We start from the raw sequence: 26,936 nt of genomic DNA on the forward strand, positions 1-26,936 counted from the left end.
ACATCACTGTGATCGTGACGGCTGAGATAAAAAAAAACAGACTGAGTTTCTTTTGGTGTGGATTTAGGAGCATTCTAAAATAAGGTACAACGTGATCTATTCGGTATTTTCGACGTTTGTTTACATTAATCTATAACGCATTTGATGCTGACAACCTAAAGGTGTTGATCGTTCTCTGGATATAGCTAGTGTAGCCTGGACAAATGGACAACACGTGCAAAGAAAGCGAATTCCTCTCACTTTTATTCTACCAAGCTGTGAGGGACCACAAACCTGTGTGGATGTTGGAAGAAATGCGAAACCTGAAGACTTTTCACTGGGAAGAAAACGTCCGGCAACAGACCTACAACCCATCCGAGGCGCTTCTGTATGCCATCGTGCACGACCACCGAGATTACGCACAATACTTGCTGAATCAGTTTCAGGACGTTGCTCTTGCAAATCCAGGAGAGCAATTCTGCTGTTATCCAACATCAGATTCACACCTGGAAATGGCTATCCGCCGTGGCAGGAATGACGTCATAGCGTTCATCCTTCAGGTGGTTCATAGAACACCTTCTCTGCGCTTATACATAAACCAGCGTGTGTGCAAACACGAGAGGGATGGCAAAACTCCACTACATGTGGCATGTGAGCTTTTACAACCACATACCGTCATAATATTATTGGGAAATGGGGCTTCACCGCAAGCTGAGGATCAGAATGGAATGACACCACTGGATCTTCTATTGAATAAACTTTGGACCGCCAAAGAGAATGCACACTCCATTAAGTGTATTAGGGCTTTAAGAATGTGCATTGAGAACCTGCTCTTTTTCATGCCTAAGTTGCAGTTTAAAATGAAGAGCAGACTTGAAGAGGATCAACTGTTCTGGTCCAAAATTCTGGGAGAGGAGCAGTATAACCTTCTAGTGGGGAGAATTCCTGCAACACTTTTTCTTACAGCTATGCAGAAAGTCTTGTCTCAACTGCCTCAACATGAATTTTCAGAAAGTCTTGATAAACTGCCCATTCCAGCTTTTCTGAAACCTCACACACACCATTAACACAGTAAAAAGAGGCCTATGTTCTTACCATGCTTTTTGTTGTCTTTTTTCCCATTTTAATTTAATTACATTCAGTTTTATTTGTGTGGCATAAATTGAATGCTCAAAAGTATTACTATAACTTAAGAAAACAAACGTCTTCCAGTTCTCAAACGAAATAATGCTAAACCTCTTTTTAAAATATAAAAAGGACAGTATTTTTATAGGAATAATCATTTTACTTTTATTTTATCACAGTTTTACTTTTAAAAATGCTTGTGTTTTATTTATATAGCTTTAGAATCGCAGTCTAAAGTCAATGAGAATGTAAAACCATTATAATGTTACTGTGCAGAATTTGATGCATCCAATATGCAGATGTCTTTCAGAGACTTCACTCCTACTATTCTGTTTTATGGACAGAGCTATAGTTTATTTCATATTTAATTTACAATTTTATTTTTTTGCATTGCATTATTATGAAATGATTATAACTACTGGAAAACAGATATTTATTATATGAAATTTGGGGCATGTGTCTGCCAACAGTATTATTATGCAAACCTGAAAGTGTATTTCTGTGAACTGTTCAGCTGTGATTTAACAGTAACCATTATTATGTGTTATTTATGTGTATATTATAAGTTATTTACCTCATTGTGGACAAAAGAAAAAGGGTTATGCATATTAAAAAAAATCATTCCTACCTCTTCTGAAATCATTTGTGTGTGTGTGCGTGTGTGTGTGCGTGTGTGTGTGTTTGTTTGCATGTCTATCTTTATGTCTAAATAAGTATTACTAACCTGTGACAAGTTTCTCAACCCAAACACACACATTTACACTCCATCTTTTAGCAGTTGGAGCGTATATAACGAATTCCATGGCTATGATGGATGGATTACGTACTGATCCAGGTGTATAAGGGAGAGGACTAACATTACTTTAGCCTACCCTTAACACCAGCATGTCACTTATGTATTGCCATTGCTGTGCTTCTGCTTCACCCTCTGATCTTTACTCTATTTTGAGGTTGAGCTTCAAGCAATTTTTCTGCCTTAGCTAATATACATTTGTTCCATGATTCACTTGGTGTTGCTATAGCTGACTTTACTGTTTCCAAATATAAATTTATTATTTAAAAAAATCATATGCTAGGTAGGAATCGATACTGATATGTAAGAATACATGTGTGGTGGTTGCTTCTCACCTGAACAACTACTGGAGATACTGTATGTAGTCAGAAGATGGAGACATTTACCCTGTAAGACCCACACATAATTAGAATATACCTTTTCTGTTTTCTCTCTCTCTCTCTCTCTCTCTCTCTCTCTCTCTCTCTCTCTCTCTCGCTCTGAGTATTACCCTACTGCAGGTATATAATATTAATATTAATATACATTTTACATATATTGTGCATATAGATAGTACTAACCAATACTATATACTATCCTAACCAATTTGTGTTTTCTGTAAATCTTGGTTTCTGTGACTTTTAAATGTATTTGAGATTTATTGCCTATTATAGCTGACTAGCATGCATTAGTCAAGTCAAGTCAAGTTTATTTGTATAGCGCTTTTCACAACAGACATTGTCTCAAAGCAGCTTTACACAAATCAGCAGTTAAGGTGAATGGTGTGCATTTATCCCTGATGAGCAAGCCGTGGCGACTGTGGCAAGGAAAATCTCCCTTAGATGTTATGAGGAAGAAACCTTGAGAGGAACCAGACTCAAAAGGGGAACCCATCCTCATTTGGGTGACATCAAGAGATTGATCATAAATCTTTCAACAGTACAGAACACTGGAGAGTGAGAACTAGTGTGATTACTGGAGTATAAGATTATAAGTGATGTTCTTTCTGCAGCCTTATACAGTCTATATGGTTAGTAGCGCCTAGTTTTATGAGCTCAGCATTTGTGATCATCACAGATCCAGCATCAGCTTCTCCATGCCAGAGCCTTTAAACACTGCAGGAGGTCCAGTGTCAAAAACTCCACACATGTAGCGGGATCCAAATGGCACTGGTACGTCTTTAGATGGTTCGGGATCGGCATCTGCTTCTTCCGTAATCATCACGAGGTGGGAGGTGACTGGAGCTGGCCAAACCTCAGGGTGTCTCGGGACGGGGAGAGAAAGAGAAGCAGTGGAGAGGAATTAGCGTAGCTGCTGTTCATGATATTAACAGCACAAGTTGATAATGTGCATGTGATCAGATGTTCTGAAACACAATGTTATGATGTGATGTGTGTTATGTGTAGGCTTTGCTAAAAAGATATGTTTTTAATCTACACTTTAACTGGGTGAGTGTGTCTGAGCCCCGAACACTGTCAGGAAGACTGTTCCAGAGTTTAGTAGCGAAATGTGAAAATGCTCTACCACCTTTAGTGGACTTTGCTATTCTAGGAACTACTAGAAGCCCAGAGTTTTGAGATCTCAGGGAGCGTGATGGATAGACACATGGGAGCCAAACCATTTAGTGCTTTATAAGTAAGAAGTAATAGTTTGTAGTCTATTCGAAACTTAACAGGAAGCCAATGTAGGGACGATAAGATTGGGGTTATGTGATCACATTTTCTTGACCTTGTAAGAATTCTGGCTGCTGCATTCTGAACTAACTGAAGCTTGTTTATTAATGATGCAGGACATCCACCTAGTAATGCATTACAATAATCTATTCTGGAGGTCATGAACGCATGGACGAGCTTCTCTGCATCGGATATAGATAACATTTTTCTTAACTTAGAAATATTTCTAAGGTGAAAGAAGGCTGTTTTTGTAACTTGGTTGATATGATATTTGACAAGTTGCTGTCTAAAATAACTCCCAGGTCTTTTACCGTTGAACCAGTGGTTACAGAGCAGCTGTCTAAAATGCAGGTTGAGATGCTGGAGCTTCTGTATACTAGTTTTTGGGCCGATGAGCAAAATCTCAGTCTTATCAGAATTTAAAAGTAGAAAGTTATGGGTCATCCAATCTCTTATTTCCTTAACACACTCAGTTATTCGAGCTAATTGAGCTATATCGCCTGGTTTAGATGAGATATATAGCTGAGTATCATCAGCATAACAATGAAAGCTAATTCCATGCCTTCTAATAATATTTCCTAACGGAAGCATGTATATTATGAAGAGCAGGGGTCCTAGAACTGAACCTTGTGGCACGCCATAATTTACTTGCATTAACCTGGATAGCTCTCCATTTAAATCTACGAAATGGAACCGATCGGACAGGTAGGATTTAAACCAGCTTAATGCCTGTCCCTGAATGCCGATGTAATTCTGTAGGCGATCGAGGAGGAGATCATGGTCTATAGAGTCGAATGCAGCACTAAGATCTAGTAAAACCAACAGCGAGATGAAGCCTTGGTCTGAAGCTAAAAACAGGTCATTAGTGATTTTAACTAGGGCAGTTTCTGTGCTATGATGGGGCCTAAAACCTGACTGAAATTCTTCAAAGATATTGTTCTCTTGCAGGTAAGAACATAACTGGGCAGCGACAATTTTTCTAAAATCTTAGACATAAATGGGAGATTTGAAATAGGTCTGTAATTCGATAGCGTGTTTAGATCCAGATTAGGTTTTTTAATGAGGGGCTTAATAACTGCTAACTTGAGGGATTTAGGGACGTGACCTAACGATAGTGAGGAGTTAATAATATTGAGAAGAGGCTCACCAGTTGTATATAACACTTCCTTCAGTAATTTAGTAGGAATTGGATCTAACTGACGTTGATTTAGCTTTGACAATAACATTATACAGCTCTTCCTGTCGGATACATGTACAACAGTGTAGTTGTTGAGTTGAAGGCGAGATAATGTCAGGAGATGCTGTCAGTGGTTGGACCGCCACAATTGTTTTTCTAATGTTATCTAGTTTTTCAGTGAAGAAATCCATAAAGTCCTTACTACTAAACTGTGATGGGACACAATTTTCAGAGCCCTGATTTGTAATTAGTTTAGCTACTGTACTGAAAAGGAACCTGGGATTGTTTTTGTTATTTTCTATGAGTTTGCTCAGGTGTTCAGCTCTAGCAGCTTTTAGCGCCTGTCTGTAGCTGAGCATACTGTCTTTATACGCAATTCTAAATACCTCCAATTTAGTTTTCCTCCATTTTTTCTCCAGATTACGTGTTGTTCTCTTGAGGGCATGCATATGACTATTATACCAAGGTGTCTAATGTGCTAGTGAGGATAAGGTCTATGTTGTTAGTTATTTCATCAAGATTATTAGCATTCATGGGTTTAGTGTGAAATTGAGATAAATCAGGCAGGTTATTTATGAATCTGTCCTTAGTGGTTGGAACAATAGTCCTACCAAGTCGATAACGTGGTGAAACACGGCTAATCTGCTCTACCGGTAGTGTGTACAGTATGAGGTAAAGGTCTGTGATGTCATCACTCTGAGGTAAAATATCTATGTCAGTGACGTCTGCGCCGTGGGATATTATTAAGTCTAAATAATTAAAATAGATTAAAACGGTGAGTTGGTCTGGTGACGTTTTGTTTAACCCCAAAAGAGTTTAATAAGTCGACAAATGATAATCCTACAGCATCGTTTACATCATCTACATGAATATTAAAATCTCCTACAAGCAGCACTTTATCAAAATTGATCAAGAGATCTGATAGAAAACAAGCAAACTCTTGAAGAAAATCAGCGTAGGGTCCTGGGGGTCTGTACACGGTTGCCAAAGCGAGTTTTCTATGCATGTCTGAAAGTACAACTTTAAGAACGAGCACTTCAAATGATTTAAAGCTGAATCCTAATATCTGACTAACATTAAGAGAGGCACTATAAAAGGTAGCTACACCTCCCCCACAACCAGTCTGACGGGGCTCATGCTTATAAACATATCCTGATGGTATAGACTCATTTAGGCCCATATAATCACCTGGTTTAATCCATGTCTCAGTGAGACAGAGTGCATCTAGATTATTATCTGTGATAATCAGTGCTTTGGGTGCAAGTGATCTAATGTTTAAAAGACCAAACTTTAGAACTTCGTTGTGATTGTTTATCTGGCATTTTTCAGTTTTAACTGTAATAAGATTATTTCTGGATCTTGTGTATTTAATTCTTGGTTTTACTACACAAGGAATAGATATGGTTTCCATAAATTGGGCTGTGTGCTCACTTGTAACTATTTCGTCTGTAAGATGCTTGTTCTCATATTTGAAGATTCCCATTATTCAAGTAACTCTTTACAATGAGCTTTATAAACATGGACATTTTTGGGGGTGTGATGATTTAACTAAAATGATACATGCAGCCACAGCAGCAAAAGTAGTGTAAACAAACATCAGAAATCAGAAAAACAAACAAACAAAAAATTGTTAACAGACAAATCTTGTGCTCAATCTGCCACTAATCCAAGTAGTTCTTCTGGTCAGTCAAGTAATGTAGTGCACAAAAATCCCCTTTATTCTTCTACATTAACCTCAACCCTATTATTTAGCATTTTGCTAAGATTTTTAACTTACACAAAAAGCCTATTATGTTGTAGGTTAACAAAAATCTATCTAAAAATGTTTAACAATTCCACAATACCATTGCTGTTTTTTCAATTGGTTATGCATTTTAAGTGGAACCCTTCTTATATAAAGTAATGAGTCGCCCCGGCTGCATGCATCATACCCAAATTCAGTTAAATCATCACACCACAACACAAAAAGTCCAGATTCATTTAAAGCTCATTGTAGAGGGTTACTTGACTAATACAAGCTATTTTTATGGCATTTGGTTTTTATCTTTATAAAATATTTATTTGTATTTTAATTAGTATTTATTTTTTATTTATATATGGACAATCCACTTGCAGAAACCTTCTGTACTGTACTGGTCAGTGCTGTACTGTCACCATATCTACTGTCTTCTTGTCTTATGTTCTACCTTTTTTGCACTAAATGTTGCACATGTGCATTTCATGTTGTGTGAGTTTTGTGTAGTTCGTTGTGTACTTCTGTGTTATTTTATGTTCATTTATATTGTTTGATGTAGCACATTGGTCCTGGGGGGACGTACTGTACTGTATATGATTAAAATGACAATGAAAACCTATTTGACTTGACTTTGCTCTAAAATTATAAACATGAGGACAAATTATCATGTTTAATAAAGGATAACGCTTTAGGGGATTTTGATGTGTGCTCTAAATAATGAGTGAGAGTAGTATAAAGAGCAAACAATCAGAATAAGCAAACGTTAAAAGGCAGATCCTGTGCTCAATCTGCCACTAATACAAGTAGTTTTTCGGGTCAGTCAAGTAATGTAGTAAAGCAAAAAAAAAACCTTTATGCGTCTACATTCAACTTAACCCTATCATATTCCACAATTACATTTTGACAAAATTTTTTTTTGACAGTTTTTCTAGACTAGACGAACTGTGGCGGTGCAGCCATGTCACCATGGCAACGGGTAAACGAATTCGTCGCGACGGACGCTTCGTTTACCCGTTGCCATGGTGACATGGCTGCACCGCCACAGTACTTCTAGTCTGCTTACATTAATCTATGACGCATTTGATGCTGACAACCTAAAGGTGTTGATCGTTCTCTGGATATAGCTAGTGTAGCCTGGACAAATGGACAACACGTGCAAAGAAAGCGAATTCCTCTCACTTTCATTCTGCCAAGCTGTGAGGGACCACAAACCTGTGTGGATGTTGGAAGAAATGCGAAACCTGAAGACTTTTCATTGGGAAGAAAACGTCCGGCAACAGACCTACAACCCATCCGAGGCGCTTCTGTATGCCATCGTGCACGACCACCGAGATTACGCACAATACTTGCTGAATCAGTTTCAGGACGTTGCTCTTGCAAATCCAGGAGAGCAATTCTGCTGTTATCTAACATCAGATTCACACCTGGAAATGGCTATCCGCCATGGCAGGAATGACGTCATAGCGTTCATCCTTCAGGTGGTTCATAGAACACCTTCTCTGCGCTTATACATAAACCAGCGTGTGTGCAAACACGGGAGGGATGGCAAAACTCCACTCCATGTGGCATGTGAGCTTTTACAACCACATACCGTCATAATATTATTGGGAAATGGGGCTTCACCGCAAGCTGAGGATCAGAATGGAATGACACCACTGGATCTTTTATTGAATAAACTTTGGACCGCCAAAGGGAATCCAAACTCCATTAAGTGTATTAGGGCTTTAAGAATGTGCATCGAGAACCTGCTCTTTTTCATGCCTAAGTTGCAGTTTAAAATGAAGAGCAGACTTGAAAAGGATCAACTGTTCTGGTCCAAAATTCTGGGAGAGGAGCAGTATAACCTTCTAGTGGGGAGAATTCCTGCAACACTTTTTCTTACAGCTATGCAGAAAGTCTTGTCTCAACTGCCTCAACATGAATTTTCAGAAAGTCTTGATAAACTGCCCATTCCAGCTTTTCTGAAACCTCACACACACCATTAACACAGTAAAAAGAGGCCTATGTTCTTACCATGCTTTTTGTTGTCCCATTTTAATTTAATTACATTCAGTTTTATTTGTGTGTCATAAATTGAATGCTCAAAAGTGTAGCTCCCCCCAGTAATTTCATGAGCACAAGGATTTTCTGATGACAGGCTATTTATTGACTGCTTCCAACTTAGGATGCCGTGAGAACTAATTACACAAAAAAAATAAAGAATCTATAAAGACATAAATAAATTAAACAAATAAACATTGTCTCTGTAACCCTTTTAAACAGAGTTAAATTAAATTTAAACAGCCTAACTATAGGCTTTGCAGAGATATTGCTCTTTTCCACATAGCAACACAATCCACATTAATCACATACAAATAAATGAAAAACTTACTTTATTGGCTGCTTATTACCAAAGGAGAACTTAATCTTGCATCTGCTGTCCTTTTTAACTCCAGATGAATAAATTATAAACATTTAAATATGAAAACGCTTCATCTTTCCATGTGGTGCAGACATCTTTCCACTTGAGTCGCTCTGAGCTTTTCATAATAAAAGTCCCTATTCAAACAAATCTGGTTAAGCAGTTTTAAAATGAAAAGTTCTTAAACAAAACATTAATAAAAAAAATTTAAATAAGCATGAAATATAAACTGACTTCTCTGTCAGTTACACTTCCACCAAAGCACTTTCTTGTGATTTTTGTAACTCAGTAACATAATCTTAAACCAAATATTATGACCTAGAATTTCAAGGAATGGTAGACACAAGGTAAGCTCTTAATCTGCTTCAATCAGGGTAACTATTTTCCTGGATGGGCCTTTCAAGGTAAGTCGGTTTAGTAACACGTTTGCCCTTGTTATCCAGTGTCGAATCACTGATCAATAACTTCACTGTTCTCACACAGCCATCTGTACTGCTGTGTACTTCTGTTACCTTTGCTAATTTCCATTGACTGCGTGTAGCAGTATCATCTTTGAGAATGACAATGTCATTGACCTTTGCATTTCTACGACGTTTGTGCCATTTCTGCCTGTTTTGGAGGTTCAGAAGATATTCTTTTCTCCATCGTGACCAGAATACATTTGCTAAATACTGGACCTTTCACCATCTCTTGCGTAGGTATGTCTTCCTTGACAAACTCTCCAGGGCCCGGTTTTTCAAAAGTAATCCACTAGGATTTTGGATAATGGATTGGATCAAATCTTGAAAATGGGTTTTTCAAAAGAAAAAACGGATTACATAATCGGATTAGATCATGTAATCCAATATTGGTTTTGATCCGGATCAAACCTTTAGTTTGAGTTTTTCAGAACTTTTTTGTAGGATTTGGATCACTTTGATCCAAAAAATCTGGATTAAACTGATCCCATCAGAAGGGTGGATTCAGCGTGGATTCCATGCCCAAAATGTAATGAAAACTTTACAAATGTATCAAATAATACTATATTTGGATCATGCAGTATCTTACAAGATATCCTATTTATTCATAAGGTTTTAATTTTATTTGTTCATCCATCAGGCTACAGTGATTAGGTAGGCTTAACCGTATTCAGCCTTTCAGTATAGGCCTACAGCAAAGTAGAAAGAGTTTGGCTTCATACAATAATCCCCCAAACAGCTGTCAAAATTGACAAAAAACAATACATTTTATTCTGTCACTAATTTATATATATATATATATATATATATATATATATATATATATATATATATATATATATATATATATATTCATCACAATTGAAAATATTTTTGTTTTTAAAATATTTATTAGTGATGCATGCAATGATTACAGAATAACCCCAAAAATGCAAAGAATGGCAATCACTGATTTTTGAAATCCAAAACAATTCCAAATCAGAAATAGTGTCTAACTATTGCGTCCCTTGTTGCACGTCCTGTTTGCTCGTTCTGGCAGAATGCAGGAGGTTGGTTAGGGTCTCCAAGGGGCTCAGGTGCATCATTGTTAGCACAGAGAGGGACATTGCGCTTAGTAGCAATGTTGTGCAGGACAATACAGGCAAGGGTTATTTTGCATGCTTTCTGTGGTTCCGCTCTCAGGTAGTTAAGGCATGCAAAGCGCCTCTTAAGAACTCCATTTAAACGCTTAATTGCACATCTTGCTCTGCAATGAGCAATGTTGAAGCGTGCCTGCGCCGGTGTATTTGCTGTTAGAAAAGGAGTCATCAGCCATGGTAGGAGTGGGTAGGCACTGTCTCCTAATATTATGCCATCCGGTCGGTTGGTTTGGAGGTCTCTATATAGAGCGCTCTCCCTCAAGATGCTTGCATCATGGACAGACCCAGGCCACTTGACAACGCAGTTGGTGATGATGAGGTCAGCATAACACACAAGTTGGACATTGATGCTGTGCCTCCCCTTTCTGTTTATAAACTCCCATTCATTCTCACGAGGTGCTTGTATATGCACATGTGTGCAGTCGATTGCTCCAATAGTATTGGGCATATTCCCCAAAAGAAAAAAGCTGCGCTTGGCCTGGGCAATCTGGTTGTCCTTTGGAAAAGAAACAAATTCATTGACCAGGCTGGCCAGTGCGATTGACACATCTCTCACCACATCACACACAGCTGATTTCACCACTCCCATATAGTCACCAACAACCTGATAGAAAGTCCCACATGCATAAAATCAGGGAGCAATGAGGATCTGGAAGTTTTGGCCTGAGAAGGTTCACAAGGTACTCTATATCAGCCTTCCCAAAGCGAAACCAGACATACAGCTCCTCAGTGGTTTATTGCTCCAGTGGCTTGGTACGTTCAACATACACCCTTTGACGGTATCCTCTCCTGGCAAAGTGGTGGTGGCGGTGGACAACACCTGCCATTTCACTGTCTCTCTGTGAATCCTCTGAGAAAGGCTGATTTATATGGCTGTGTAGTTGGTCTTTTCAGACACACCTATTACAACTGATTAGTTTTGGCTTGTGTTCAATTGAGGCAATTGGACCCAAGGCCTATAATTGATGAACAATGTTCACTATAGTAAAGCAACAGAACCATGGACTCAAGAAGCTGTAACTTCACTGCTGCTGAAACCAATGCACTACTAGAGGGTGTTCGGTGCCATTATGGAACAATAGTGGGAAGTTTTAATTCTGCTAAGGATACCAACAAAAAGAAAAATGATGTTTGGATTTTAATCACAGAAAATGTGAATGCCATAGGGTCTGGCCACAGGAGGACCAAATCAAATTGCGGTGGAAGAATCTTAAGGCCAGGGCAACAAAGGACCATGCTGAAGCCAAAAACCCACAAACAGGCAACAAGCCATTTAAGAGGGGAGATTACACAGATGTGGTCCTCGACATCATTGGAGGTGAGAAGTCGCAAACTCTCCATGGTATTCAAGGTGTTGTAGGGGATGCGAGCCTTGGAATGAGGAGGAGGAGGAAAATCTGACAGTTCCTCCTGAGGCTGATCCAGAGAGCGTATTTATATTGAATCTCAGCTCTGTTCCTGAGGAAGAAGCTGGATCCTTATTGGTTGAGCCAGTGGTAGTTGCCACAGGATCTCAGAGCAAAGGCTTGAAACGCCCTTCATCAAACAAAGATGATGATTACAAGGCACTTCTGCAAAAAGAGACTGAAAGGGCAGAACCACAGCTTCATCTGGCAGAGGAACAACTGACTCTGACCAAACTGCAGCAAACCAAGGCCAGACTTGAGATCCGGCTCCTAAAGGCTACGCTCAGACAAGCTGGTCTCTCCACATCAGATGAGGAAGTCTGAAATTATTGTGGAGTATTTGACATTAAGTCTTTTTTTTTTTTAATTCAATACATATATATTTGAAACTTGTTATAAATATCCTCAATGTACAGTGTTTGTGTTGTAGGTCTCAGATGAGCGGACTGCTGGAAGAGGATGGGGTGGGGTTTTTCTTGTGTTTAGTTTCTTTTAAATGTGTGTGTTTTCATTTCAAATAATAATAAACTTATACTGACCCCACACTGGCTATTCTACTTGTTGCTCTTTACATATCTATAGTTCTACATTGTGATTTCCTATCCTGTTTGAGCACTGGTTATCCAGATTTGGTGATCCTGAAAAGTGCCTATCCGGATCAGATTGATCCAATCCGATGTTGCTTTGAAAAACTGGCTCAAGAAGTAAGATGGATTACGTGATCACGGATCGCAAAAAAAAGGATTACTAAATCCGGATCATTTTTACCCGGATTAAACCTTTTGAAAAACCGGGCCCAGGTGGTGGCAAAATTACCGAAGACTTCATCATCAAGATATAGTTAGGTATAAGTGGTTGCGGACCCGATGAATCATTCAGATGCTCTGTGGTTAAAGGTCTGCTATTGATGATCGCCATGACTTCATAGAGAAATGTTCTTAGAGAGGCACTATCAAGCCTTTGAGTCGATTGATCCAGAATGGATGTCAAGACACTTCTTATTGTTCTAATTTGCCTCTCCCGAATGCCACCCATGTGACTGGCTGATGGGGTGTTCATGATGAACTCACAACCGAACTCCTTTAGGCGCTCTTGATTCATTTCCTTTAGTGCTTCAGCAAATTCTAGTCTTGCACCAACAAAATTAGTGCCCTGGTCCGATCTAAGTTGACGCACTGGTCCATGTATGGCAATGAAAGTACGCAAAGCATTAATGAATGCGTCAGTGGACAAATTATCCAGAATTTCTATATGTACAGCCCTGGAACACATACATGTAAATAGAAGCCCATAGTGCTTCAGCTCCTTTCTTCCTTCTTTGACGTAGAAAGGATCTAAACAGTCCATCCCACAGTATGTGAAAGGTGGGGTTGCTTCCATGCGTTCCGGAGGAAGATTCGCCATCCTTTGCTCTTCAGTGCCTCTTCTGAATTTTCTGCACCTAGTGCATTTGTAGATATATGAAGGCACTACTCTGCTACATCCCAAAATCCAGTAACCATTTGATCGCAGCTCATTAATTGTCATTCCTCTTCCCTGGTGATACACTCGTTCATGATAATGTTTGATGAGTAACAATGATATATGACTATGTCGTGGGAGTATTGCTGAATGTTTTACATGTGGGTGTAACGCAGCATATGCTAAGCGACCTCCCACCCTGAGGATACCATGCTCGTTTAAGAAGGGATTCAGGCGATGCAGTTTGTTTGTGCTGTTGTTGGACTCAATCTCCTTCTTTTGCTGGAGTCTTTGGATCTCATCACAAAAAAACTGATTGTTGGACCATTTTGATTATGGTAAGCTCTGCATCCTTTCTTTCTTCAATACTGGTAGCTTCATTGACTCTTGGGCTTACATCTTTGACTTCCTTGGCACGTCGCTGAAGTCTTGCAATAACTTTTATCACTCTTGACCAATCCGAAAACCTTTGAAGTCTATCCAGCAATGAACTTTCTTCCTTTGTTTGAGTATTATGAACTTAAGCTTTTCGCAACTCGGGGTCATTGTCTACGATCTCTTCCACCTTGACATCTCTGGGCAATTCATCTCGCCACAGAAACTTTGGTGCTGTAAACCAGTTAGAGGATATAAGTTCTTCTGCTGTAAGGCCTCTGGATGCATAATCCGCAGGGTTCTCTTCAATAGTCACATATCTCCATTGTTTTGCATCGGTACTTTGTCTAATGCATTGAACACGGTTTGCTACAAAGACATGAAATCTCTTTGCATCATTATTAATATACCCAAGGACAACCTTTGAGTCTGTCCAGAAGTACTCATCTAGGTTGTTTATCTCTAGCTCTTTCCTGAGCAAGTCACTTGTTTGTACAGAAACTACTGCCACTGATAACTCCAGCCTTGGTGTAGTTGTAACCTTAGTAGGAGCAACTCTGGCTTTGCCAAAGAACATCTCCTGATGTATCAATGGCTCTGAGATTCTCCATATCCCGATGCACTAGTATCAGAAAAATGATGAAGCTCATAACGCTGAACTTCCTGAAAGGTCGACAGGAGATAACATCTCCTGATCTTCACATCAGCCAATTGTAGATCTGAAAGCCAAGCTTCCCACTTTGGTCGCAAATTATCCTTAAGTGCATCATCCCAACCAGCTTTATCTTAACACATTTGCTGTAGTATTTGTTTACCAACAAGGATAAAAGGTGCTGCAAAGCCAAGTGGGTCATACAAAGAAGCCACAGTCGACAGAACTCCTCTTCTAGTGAGTGGTTGTTCCTTGATGAATATTCTGAACTGAAAACTATCAGATCTAATGCACCATTTCACACCAAGTGCCCTTTCCATGTGAAGCTCACCCAAAGCCAAGTCATGATCTACAGCACCCTGTGCACATTCTTCCTGCGGAATAGATGCTTTCACTTCTTGACTGTTTGATACAAATTTATGCAAATGAAGCTTTCCTGTGCTACAAAGTTCTCTTGCTTCCTTTATCAGCTTGATAGCTTCATCTACAGTTGAGACACTTGTCAATCCGTCATCGACATAGAAATTCCTTTTTATGAATCGAATGGAGGTTTTTCCTGAAGCAGCCTTGACCTTGAGCGGCAATATGCTTGAGGCCGCAGTTGGCACACCCGGGTGAGGAGGCTGCACCAAAGAGGTGTACTTTCATCCTATAGACCTGCGGCTGGGATTCTAGATCTCCTTTCTCCCCCCAGAGAAACCGTAAGTAGTCTTGATCATCTTCCTTCACATGGAATTGGTGAAACATGCGCTCTATGTCATACATGATTGCCACCGGACCCTTGCAGAAACGACAGAGAACACCTACAAGGGTGTTTGTTACCTCTGGACCAACTAACAAATGGTTATTAAGGGATGTACCTTGGAACTTTGCTGAGCAATCAAAAACTACACAGATCTTCCCAGGTTTTTGAGGATGATAAACCCCATGATGGGGAATGTACCAAGCAGGATTCTTCAGTTGGGACTTTCTCAGCATCTCCTCGAGCAATTGTCTCATTCATAAAGTCCACATAGTCTCTATAGTATTTGTCATCTCTTTTAAGCCTTTTTTCTAAGCATTTGAGGCGATGGATAGCACATAGTTTATTATTGGGCAAGCTTGGTCTGTCTTCTTTGAAAGGCAAAGGCATTTCATAATGACCATCTTCTTTGTGTCTGATGCTTGTTTCCATTTTTGACAGAAGCCGTAGGTCTTCTTGCGAAATACGACTGTCCTCTGCTACCTTTTCATTGAAGTCAGACTCAAGCGCTTTGACGACATTTGGTGGAGTGATGATTTCTCTAATTTGTGTTCTACAGATGTACTGAACTTCACCTTTAAGATTGAGAGAAGAATGTAGACTTGGTATAACTTGTTTCATTATGATGTGATGACTCACTCCAATAGCATCCCCACAGTCTACAGAGGGATTTCCACAGCCAACAATGCTCCAGCCTAGATCCGTTTTTTGAGCAAATGGCTGATTTTCTTTACCAGGCACAATTTTTCTAGGAAGGAGAGCTTGAGGGCAGTTGTAGCCAATTAGAAGGCCAATATCACAAACTTGTTGGGTGTAGGAATGTGAGTTCTGTTTGCTGTGCTCTTGGATACCATCGTTGAAAGCTTCAGCTGCACAGCTTCCTTCTTGGCATCAAGAGCTTGAGCTATTTTTTCCAGGATAAAGGTGGTATCACTCTGGGTATCGAGAAGTGCGTAAACCAGAACTTCATGATTTGGTTCATTAGTAGTAGAGACCCATACTGGTACAATTGTAGAGGTATGAGTATTAATCACATCCTGTATTACACGGTTGGATGTTGCTGTCTCTTTATTTTGCATTAACTCTGGTTTTCTTTCCTTTAACTTGTCCTTTGACTGATCTGATTGTGGGGTCCTCTTTGCTTCTTTGGTACGATCCTCATTTAGACATGAGGGGTGTTTCTTCTGACACTTTTCACATACACCTCTATCTTCACAGTGCTTTGAGCGATGACCAGGTTTTAAACATCCAAAACATAACTTGCTCATTTGAACAAACTTAATTCGGTCTGAAACATTTTTCTCCATAAACTTACGACATTTGTGTATACCATGTCCTGATCTCTCACAGAAGGCACATTTTGCAGGATCTGCTCTCTCACTGGACTGGACTGTTAACACTTTTGCTCTAGTGTCTTGATTTCTTGAAACCTTTCCTTTTCATTAGACTTCAGTGCATGAAGTGATGTCAATGGGTTGCAAGCAATTTTAGCTTCTCGTGTTAGAAACTTAACAAACATACAAAAGGTAGGAAAAGTCTTAGTTTCTTCTTCATTTTCTATGACCTGATGATTCCACATTGAGGCTAACCAATCAGGAAGCTTGGAAATGATTTTCTGGTTCTCGTTACAATCATTGAGGACTTCAAGGCCTTTAATCTGCGACATAGCTGCTTAACAGCCTCTGAGAAAGTCCGTAAATTCTCTCAGCTCAACACTGTCCTTGGAACCAATCTTTGGCCATGAATCAAGCTTGTCTCTGAAGGCTTTAGCAATAACAAATTGGTTTCCATATCTTTCTTCTAGTACGGCCCATGCTGCATGATATGCTGACTCCGTGCCTAGCAAGAAGTAACTCTCAATGGCCTTCTTAGCTGGTCCCTCCACGTACTTGCGTAAGTAGTAAAGCTTCTCATTCACTGGTATGTTTTTTCTGTCAATCAAAGTTTGAAACGAGATTTTCCAGTCACTAAATTTGAGAGGGTCTCCATAGAATGTTGTAGGTTCAGGTATAGGAAGACGACTTGAGCTGATAGACTCCGCTAACACCCTAACAAGATCTGCAGTACATTCTTCTTGATGTGATTTTGTCACACTTCCCTGTGGAGGTATGCTCTGTAACACGGAGCTGCTTAAATTTGGTATATTCATCCTTATTACAGATGTGCAGTCACGAAGTAGCTCTCTTGTTTCTTCCTTGGAGTCTTCGTTCTACTCGTAAACTTGCATTCGTGCTTTTGCAGCATTTAACCTTTTTAGTGTCTCCAAGCGCTCAAGCTCTCTGCGCTTGTCTTCCAATGCTTTCCGTCTTGCAGCATTTTCAGATTCAATCTTAACACGTAGCCGTGCTTCCTCTTCTTCTCTTTCTAGTCGTGGCTTCAATGTTTCAGCTTCTTGTTCTGCTCTCTCTTTTTATCTTCACCCTCAAGTCTTTGAAGTTCTTCCAGTTCATGCTCTTGTTGCTGTAATATTTCCAAAGTTGCTTTTGTTGCAGCAATTTCTGCAGCAGCCTCTTGTTTCTTAGCAGAAGACAAACTTGAACCTCTGGAGCTCACACTTGAATTGTTCACAGACTGAGAAAAAGACCTGGAACGTCCATAACTTGATTTGGAGGCTATGGATGAGAACACTGAACCCGTATCAATACAGCATGCTTCTGGTCCAAGAAGATCTTGATCCTTAGCTTCCTCTCCAAGACGGCTCCATGCAGAGTCAACTATCATTTTTGTGACCGCAACACTGGTGTCTACTCTGCGACGAATATCACTGTCTGGGCTTACATTTTGCCTTCTTGTTGGCATTAACTTGACAATGCCTTTAAACTCTTTGCATATACATGTCTCTAGCTTCTTGGTTACTGGAGTATGCAGTAGTTGTAGAATCCAGACTTATGGAACTTGGAGTTATCTCAATGCTTTGTAGACTGCTGGTTGAAAACGTTTCTTCTTCTACCCGTGAAGAGCAGATGAATTCTCACTGTAGCTCCCCCCAGTAATTTCACGAGCACAGGGATTTTCTGATGACAGGCTATTTATTGACTGCTTCCAACTTAGGATGCCGTGAGAACTAATTACACAAAAAAAATAAAGAATGTATAAAGACATAAATAAATAAAACAAATAAACATTGTCTCTGTAAGCCTTTTAAACAAAGTTCAATTAAATTTAAACAGCCTAACTATAGACTTTGCACAGATATTGCTCTTTTCCACATAGCAACACAATCCACATTAATCACATACAAATAAATGAAAAACTTACTTCATTGGCTGCTTATTGCCAAAGGAGAACTTAATCTTGCATCTGCTGTGATTTTTAACTCCAGATGAATAAATATAAACATTTAAATATGAAAACGCTTCATCTTTCCATGTGGTGCAGACATCTTTCCACTTGAGTCGCTCTGAGCTTTTCATAATAAAAGTCTCTATTCAAACAACTCTGGTCAACCAGTTTTAAAATGAAAAGTTCTTTAACAAAACATTAAAAATAATTAAATAAGCATGAAATATAAACTGACTTCTCTGTCAGATACAAAAAGTATTACTATAACTTAAGAAAACAAACATGTCTTCCAGTTCTCAAACGAAATAATGCTAAACCTCTTTTTAAAATATAAAAAGGACAGTATTTTTATAGGAATAATCAATGAACCAGTAATGTATGTATTTCATAATGGTTTTAAGGAGTATGCAAATGAATTTTAAACAAATTACATTTTACTTTTATTTTATCAGTTTTACTTTTGAAAAAATGCTTGTTTTATTTATATAAATGTATATTTATATTTAGAATCGCTGTCTAAAGTCAATGAGAATGTAAAACCATTATAATGTTACTGTGCAGCATTTGATGCATCCAATATGCAGATGTCTTTCAGAGACTTCACTCCTACTATTCTGTTTTATGGACAGAGCTATAGTTTATTTCATATTTAATTTACAATTTTATTTTTTTGCATTGCATTATTATGAAATGATTATAACTACTGGAAAACAGATATTTATTATATGAAATCTGGGGCATGTGTCTGCCAACAGTATTATTATGCAAACCTGAAAGTGTATTTCTGTGAACTGTGCAGCTGTGATTTAACAGTAACCATTATTATGTGTTATTTATGTGTATATTATGTTATTTACCTCATTGTGGACAAAAGAAAAAGGGTTATGCATATTAAAAAAAATCATTCTTACCTCTTCTGAAATCATTTGTGTGTGTGTGTGTGTGTGTGTGTGTGTGTGTGTGTGTGTGTGTGTGTGTGTGTGTGTGTGTGTGTGTTTGTTTGCATGTCTATCTTTATGTCTAAATAAGTATTACTAACCTGTGACAAGTTTCTCAACCCAAACACACATTTACACTCCATCTTTTAGCAGTTGGAGCGTATATAACGAATTCCATGGCTATGATGGATGGATTACGTACTGATCCAGGTGTATAAGGGAGAGGACTAACATTACTTTAGCCTACCCTTAACACCAGCATGTCACTTATGTATTGCCATTGCTGTGCTTCTGCTTCACCCTCTGATCTTTACTCTATTTTGAGGTTGAGCTTTAAACAATTTTTCTGCCTTAGCTAATATACATTTGTTCCATGATTCACTTGGTGTTGCTATAGCTGACTTTACTGTTTCCAAATATAAATTTATTATTTAAAAAAATCATATGCTAGGTAGAATTCGATACTGATATGTAAGAATACATGTGTGGTGGTTGCTTCTGACCTGAACAACTACTGGAGATACTGTATGTAGTCAGCAGATGGAGACATTTACCCTGTAAGACCCACACATAATTAGAATATACCTTTTCTGTTTTCTCTCTCTCTCTCTCTCTCTCTCTCTCTCTCTCTCTCTCTCTCTCTCTCTCTCTCTCTCTCTCTCTCTCTCGCTCTGAGTATTACCCTACTGCAGGTATATAATATTAATATTAATATACATTTTACATATATTGTGCATATAGATAGTACTAACCAATACTATATACTATCCTAACCAATTTGTGTCGCCCCGGCTGCATGCATCATACTCAAATTCAGTTAAATCATCACACCACAACACAAAAAGTCCAGATTCATTTAAAGCTCATTGTAGAGGGTTACTTGACTAATACAAGCTATTTTTATGGCATTTGTTTTTTATCTTTATAAAATATTTATTTGTATTTTAACTAGTATTTATTTTTTAGTTATATATGGACAATCCACTTGCAGAAACCTTCTGTACTGTACTGGTCAGTGCTGTACTGTCACCATATCTACTGTCTTCTTGTCTTATGTTCTACCTTTTTTGCACTAAATGTTGCACATGTGCATTTTATGTTGTGTGAGTTTTGTGTAGTTCGTTGTGTACTTCTGTGTTATTTTATGTTCATTTATATTGTATGATGTAGCACATTGGTCCTGGGGGGACGTACTGTACTGTATATGATTAAAATGACAATGAAAACCTATTTGACTTGACTTTGCTCTAAAATTATAAACATGAGAACAAATTATCATGTTTAATAAAGGATAATGCTTTAGGGGATTTTGATGTGTACTCTAAATAATGAGTGAGAGTAGTATAAAGAGCAAACAATCAGAATAAGCAAACGTTAATAGGCAGATCCTGTGCTCAATCTGCCACTAATACAAGTAGTTTTTCGGTTCAGTCAAGTAATGTAGTAAAGTAAAAAAAAAAAACTTTATGCTTCTACATTCAACTTAACCCTATCATATTCCACAATTACATTTTGGCATTTTGACAAGATTTTTTTTGACAGTTCTTCTAGACTAGAAGAACTGTGGCGGTGCAGCCATGTCACCATGGCAACGGGTAAACGAATTCGTCGCGACGGACGCTTCGTTTACCCGTTGCCATGGTGACATGGCTGCACCGCCACAGTTCTTCTAGTCTGTTTACATTAATCTATGACTCATTTGTTGCTGACAACCTAAAGGTGTTGATCGTTCTCTGGATATAGCTAGTGTAGCCTGGACAAATGGACAACACGTGCAAAGAAAGCGAATTCCTCTCACTTTCATTCTGCCAAGCTGTGAGGGACCACAAACCTGTGTGGATGTTGGAAGAAATGCGAAACCTGAAGACTTTTCACTGGGAAGAAAACGTCCGGCAACAGACCTACAACCCATCCGAGGCGCTTCTGTATGCCATCGTGCACGACCACCGAGATTACGCACAATACTTGCTGAATCAGTTTCAGGACGTTGCTCTTGCAAATCCAGGAGAGCAATTCTGCTGTTATCCAACATCAGATTCACACCTGGAAATGGCTATCCGCCGTGGCAGGAATGACGTCATAGCGTTCATCCTTCAGGTGGTTCATAGAACACCTTCTCTGCGCTTATACATAAACCAGCGTGTGTGCAAACACGAGAGGGATGGCAAAACTCCACTACATGTGGCATGTGAGCTTTTACAACCACATACCGTCATAATATTATTGGGAAATGGGGCTTCACCGCAAGCTGAGGATCAGAATGGAATGACACCACTGGATCTTCTATTGAATAAACTTTGGACCTCCGAAGAGAATGCACACTCCATTAAGTGTATTAGGGCTTTAAGAATGTGCATTGAGAACCTGCTCTTTTTCATGCCTAAGTTGCAGTTTAAAATGAAGAGCACACTTAAAGAGGATCAACTGTTCTGGTCCAAAATTCTGGGAGAGGAGCAGTATAACCTTCTAGTGGGAAGAATTCCTGCAACACTTTTTCTTACAGCTATGCAGAAAGTCTTGTCTCAACTGCCTCAACATGAATTTTCAGAAAGTCTTGATAAACTGCACATTCCAGCTTTTCTGAAACCTCACACACACCATTAACACAGTAAAAAGAGGCCTATGTTCTTACCATGCTTTTTGTTGTCTTTTTTCCCATTTAATTTAATTACATTCAGTTTTATTTGTGTGGCATAAATTGAATGCTCAAAAGTATTACTATAACTTAAGAAAACAAACATGTCTTCCAGTTCTCAAACGAAATAATGCTAAACCTCTTTTTAAAATATAAAAAGGACAGTATTTTTATAGGAATAATCAATGAACCAGTAATGTATGTATTTCATAATGGTTTTAAGAAGTATGAAAATTAATTTTAAACAAATTACATTTTACTTTTATTTTATCACAGTTTTACTTTTGAAAAAATGCTTGTTTTATTTATATAAATGTATATTTATATTTAGAATCGCTGTCTAAAGTCAATGAGAATGTAAAACCATTATAATGTTACTGTGCAGCATTTGATGCATCCAATATGCAGATGTCTTTCAGAGACTTCACTCCTACTATTCTGTTTTATGGACAGAGCTATAGTTTATTTCATATTTAATTTACAATTTTATTTTTTTGCATTGCATTATTATGAAATGATTATAACTACTGGAAAACAGATATTTATTATATGAAATCTGGGGCATGTGTCTGCCAACAGTATTATTATGCAAACCTGAAAGTGTATTTCTGTGAACTGTTCAGCTGTGATTTAACAGTAACCATTATTATGTGTTATTTATGTGTATATTATGTTATTTACGTCACTGTGGACAAAAGAAAAAGGGTTATGCATATTAAAAAAAAATCATTCTTACCTCTTCTGAAATCATTTGTGTGTGTGTGTGTGTGTGTGTGTGTGTGTGTGTGTGTGTGTGTGTGTGTGCGCGTGCGTGTGTGTGTGTTTGTTTGCATGTCTATCTTTATGTCTAAATAAGTATTACTAACCTGTGACAAGTTTCTCAACCCAAACACACACATTTACACTCCATCTTTTAGCAGTTGGAGCGTATATAACGAATTCCATGGCTATGATGGATGGATTACGTACTGATCCAGGTGTATAAGGGAGAGGACTAACATTACTTTAGCCTACCCTTAACACCAGCATGTCACTTATGTATTGCCATTGCTGTGCTTCTGCTTCACCCTCTGATCTTTACTCTATTTTGAGGTTGAGCTTCAAGCAATTTTTCTGCCTTAGCTAATATACATTTGTTCCATGATTCACTTGGTGTTGCTATAGCTGACTTTACTGTTTCCAAATATAAATTTATTATTTAAAAAAATCATATGCTAGGTAGAAATCGATACTGATATGTAAGAATACATGTGTGGTGGTTGCTTCTGACCTGAACAACTACTGGAGATACTGTATGTAGTCAGCAGATGGAGACATTTACCCTAAAAGACCCACACATAATTAGAATATACCTTTTCTGTTTTCTCTCTCTCTCTCTCTCTCTCTCTCTCTCTCTCTCTCTCTCTCTCTCTCTCGCTCTGAGTATTACCCTACTGCAGGTATATAATATTAATATTAATATACATTTTACATATATTGTGCATATAGATAGTACTAACCAATACTATATACTATCCTAACCAATTTGTGTCGCCCCGGCTGCATGCATCATACTCAAATTCAGTTAAATCATCACACCACAACACAAAAAGTCCAGATTCATTTAAAGCTCATTGTAGAGGGTTACTTGACTGATACAAGCTATTTTTATGGCATTTGGTTTTTATCTTTATAAAATATTTATTTGTATTTTAACTAGTATTTATTTTTTAGTTATATATGGACAATCCACTTGCAGAAACCTTCTGTACTGTACTGGTCAGTGCTGTACTGTCACCATATCTACTGTCTTCTTGTCTTATGTTCTACCTTTTTTGCACTAAATGTTGCACATGTGCATTTCATGTTGTGTGAGTTTTGTGTAGTTCATTTTGTACTTCTGTGTTATTTTATGTTCATTTATATTGTTTGATGTAGCACATTGGTCCTGGGGAGACATACTGTACTGTATATGATTAAAATGACCATGAAAACCTATTTGACTTGACTTTGCTCTAAAATTATAAACATGAGAACAAATTATATTTAATAAAGGATAGCGCTTTAGGGGATTTTGATGTGTGCTCTAAATAATGAGTGAGAGTAGTATAAAGAGCAAACAATCAGAATAAGCAAACGTTAATAGGCAGATCCTGTGCTCAATCTGCCACTAATACAAGTAGTTTTTCTGGTTAGTCAAGTAATGTAGTAAAGTAAAAAAAAAAAAACTTTATGCTTCTACATTCAACTTAACCCTATCATATTCCACAATTACATTTTGGCATTTTGACAAGATTTTTTTTGACAGTTCTACTAGACTAGAAGAACTGTGGAGGTGCAGCCATGTCACCATGGCAACGGGTAAACGAATTCGTCGCGACGGACGCTTCGTTTACCCGTTGCCATGGTGACATCGCTGCACCGCCACAGTTCTTCTAGTCTGTTTACTTTAATCTATGACGCATTTGATGCTGACAACCTAAAGGTGTTGATCGTTCTCTGGATATAGCTAGTGTAGCCTGGACAAATGGACGACACGTGCAAAGAAAGCGAGTTCCTCTCACTTTCATTCTGCCAAGCTGTGAGGGACCACAAACCTGTGTGGATGTTGGAAGAAATGCGAAACCTGAAGACTTTTCATTGGGAAGAAAACGTCCGGCAACAGACCTACAACCCATCCGAGGCGCTTCTGTATGCCATCGTGCACGACCACCGAGATTACACACAATACTTGCTGAATCAGTTTCAGGACGTTGCTCTTGCAAATCCAGGAGAGCAATTCTGCTGTTATCCAACATCAGATTCACACCTGGAAATGGCTATCCGCCATGGCAGGAATGACGTCATAGCGTTCATCCTTCAGGTGGTTCATAGAACACCTTCTCTGCGCTTATACATAAACCAGCGTGTGTGCAAACACGAGAGGGGTGGCAAAACTCCACTACATGTGGCATGTGAGCTTTTACAACCACATACCGTCATAATATTATTGGGAAATGGGGCTTCACCGCAAGCTGAGGATCAGAATGGAATGACACCACTGGATCTTCTATTGAATAAACTTTGGACCTCCGAAGAGAATGCACACTCCATTAAGTGTAATAGGGCTTTAAGAATGTGCATCGACAACCTGCTCTTTTTCATGCCTAAGTTGCAGTTTAAAATGAAGAGCACACTTAAAGAGGATCAACTGTTCTGGTCCAAAATTCTGGGAGAGGAGCAGTATAACCTTCTAGTGGGGAGAATTCCTGCAACACTTTTTCTTACAGCTATGCAGAAAGTCTTGTCTCAACTGCCTCAACATGAATTTTCAGAAAGTCTTGATAAACTGCACATTCCAGCTTTTCTGAAACCTCACACACACCATTAACACAGTAAAAAGAGGTCTATGTTCTTACCATGCTTTTTGCTGTCTTTTTTCCCATTTTAATTTAATTACATTCAGTTTTATTTGTGTGTCATAAATTGAATGCTCAAAAGTATTACTATAACTTAAGAAAACAAACATGTCTTCCAGTTCTCAAACGAAATAATGCTAAACCTCTTTTTAAAATATAAAAAGGACAGTATTTTTATAGGAATAATCAATGAACCAGTAATGTATGTATTTCATAATGGTTTTAAGAAGTATGAAAATTAATTTTAAACAAATTACATTTTACTTTTATTTTATCACAGTTTTACTTTTGAAAAAATGCTTGTTTTATTTATATAAATGTATATTTATATTTAGAATCGCTGTCTAAAGTCAATGAGAATGTAAAACCATTATAATGTTACTGTGCAGCATTTGATGCATCCAATATGCAGATGTCTTTCAGAGACATCACTACTACTATTCTGTTTTATGGACAGAGCTATAGTTTATTTCATATTTAATTTACAATTTTATTTTTTTGCATTGCATTATTATGAAATGATTATAACTACTGGAAAACAGATATTTATTATATGAAATCTGGGGCATGTGTCTGCCAACAGTATTATTATGCAAACCTGAAAGTGTATTTCTGTGGACTGTGCAGCTGTGATTTAACAGTAACCATTATTATGTGTTATTTATGTGTATATTATGTTATTTACCTCATTGTGGACAAAAGAAAAAGGGTTATGCATATTAAAAAAATCATTCTTACCTCTTCTGAAATCATTTGTGTGTGTGTGTGTGTGTGTGTGTGTGTGTGTGTGTGTGTGTGTGTGTGTGTGTGTGTGTGTGTGTGTGTGTGTGTGTGTGTGTGTGTGTGTGTGTGTTTGTTTGCATGTCTATCTTTATGTCTAAATAAGTATTACTAACCTGTGACAAGTTTCTCAACCCAAACACACACATTTACACTCCATCTTTTAGCAGTTGGAGCGTATATAACGAATTCCATGGCAATGATGGATGGATTACGTACTGATCCAGGTGTATAAGGGAGAGGACTAACATTACTTTAGCCTACCCTTAACACCAGCATGTCACTTATGTATTGCCATTGCTGTGCTTCTGCTTCACCCTCTGATCTTTACTCTATTCTGAGGTTGAGCTTTAAACAATTTTTCTGCCTTAGCTAATATACATTTGTTCCATGATTCACTTGGTGTTGCTATAGCTGACTTTACTGTTTCCAAATATAAATTTATTATTTAAAAAAATCATATGCTAGGTAGAATTCGATACTGATATGTAAGAATACATGTGTGGTGGTTGCTTCTGACCTGAACAACTACTGGAGATACTGTATGTAGTCAGCAGATGGAGACATTTACCCTGTAAGACCCACACATAATTAGAATATACCTTTTCTGTTTTCTCTCTCTCTCTCTCTCTCTCTCTCTCTCTCTCTCTCTCTCTCTCTCTCTCTCTCTCTCTCGCTCTGAGTATTACCCTACTGCAGGTATATAATATTAATATTAATATACATTTTACATATATTGTGCATATAGATAGTACTAACCAATACTATATACTATCCTAACCAATTTGTGTCGCCCCGGCTGCATGCATCATACTCAAATTCAGTTAAA

The 26,936-nt window shown here is 38.2% G+C and overlaps 5 protein-coding genes and 1 pseudogene across 5 annotated transcripts in view; 5 read left to right on the forward strand and 1 right to left on the reverse strand.

Annotated features, from left to right (window-relative positions):
* The first annotated feature begins 2 nt into the window (after nucleotides 1–2).
* On the forward strand, nucleotides 3–1,619 carry LOC124377264 (ankyrin repeat domain-containing protein 9-like). Its single transcript, XM_046836671.1, has 2 exons — nucleotides 3–84; nucleotides 186–1,619. The coding sequence occupies exon 2, from the start codon at nucleotides 204–206 to the stop codon at nucleotides 1,044–1,046; it is 843 nt and encodes a 280-aa protein (XP_046692627.1). The 5' UTR covers nucleotides 3–84; nucleotides 186–203; the 3' UTR covers nucleotides 1,047–1,619.
* Nucleotides 22–25,326, forward strand: LOC124377266 (ankyrin repeat domain-containing protein 9-like). Its single transcript, XM_046836673.1, has 2 exons — nucleotides 22–84; nucleotides 24,439–25,326. The coding sequence occupies exon 2, from the start codon at nucleotides 24,457–24,459 to the stop codon at nucleotides 25,297–25,299; it is 843 nt and encodes a 280-aa protein (XP_046692629.1). The 5' UTR covers nucleotides 22–84; nucleotides 24,439–24,456; the 3' UTR covers nucleotides 25,300–25,326.
* Nucleotides 25–26,936, forward strand: part of LOC124377265 (ankyrin repeat domain-containing protein 9-like) — a 28,717-nt gene continuing 1,805 nt past the window's right edge. Inside the window, 1 exon segment of the mRNA XM_046836672.1 lies at nucleotides 25–84. The gene's annotated coding sequence lies outside the window, so the exon portion shown is untranslated.
* On the forward strand, nucleotides 7,521–8,967 carry LOC124377267 (ankyrin repeat domain-containing protein 9-like). Its single transcript, XM_046836674.1, has one exon. It carries the CDS (start codon nucleotides 7,604–7,606, stop codon nucleotides 8,444–8,446), a length of 843 nt encoding a protein of 280 aa, XP_046692630.1. The 5' UTR covers nucleotides 7,521–7,603; the 3' UTR covers nucleotides 8,447–8,967.
* Nucleotides 10,191–14,043, reverse strand: LOC124377263 (annotated as a pseudogene).
* LOC124377268 (ankyrin repeat domain-containing protein 9-like) lies at nucleotides 21,022–21,951 on the forward strand. Its single transcript, XM_046836675.1, has one exon. It carries the CDS (start codon nucleotides 21,077–21,079, stop codon nucleotides 21,917–21,919), a length of 843 nt encoding a protein of 280 aa, XP_046692631.1. The 5' UTR covers nucleotides 21,022–21,076; the 3' UTR covers nucleotides 21,920–21,951.

The sequence above is a fragment of the Silurus meridionalis genome, chromosome 23 (genome assembly GCF_014805685.1).
Source record: "Silurus meridionalis isolate SWU-2019-XX chromosome 23, ASM1480568v1, whole genome shotgun sequence".
NCBI classification, from domain to species: domain Eukaryota; kingdom Metazoa; phylum Chordata; class Actinopteri; order Siluriformes; family Siluridae; genus Silurus; species Silurus meridionalis.

Excerpts from the sequence above, each read along its gene's own strand:
- LOC124377268 (XM_046836675.1), top strand. The coding sequence starts at position 21,077 with ATGGACAACACGTGCAAAGAAAGCGAATTCCTCTCACTTTCATTCTGC.
- LOC124377266 (XM_046836673.1), top strand. The coding sequence starts at position 24,457 with ATGGACGACACGTGCAAAGAAAGCGAGTTCCTCTCACTTTCATTCTGC.
- LOC124377264 (XM_046836671.1), top strand. The coding sequence starts at position 204 with ATGGACAACACGTGCAAAGAAAGCGAATTCCTCTCACTTTTATTCTAC.
- LOC124377267 (XM_046836674.1), top strand. The coding sequence starts at position 7,604 with ATGGACAACACGTGCAAAGAAAGCGAATTCCTCTCACTTTCATTCTGC.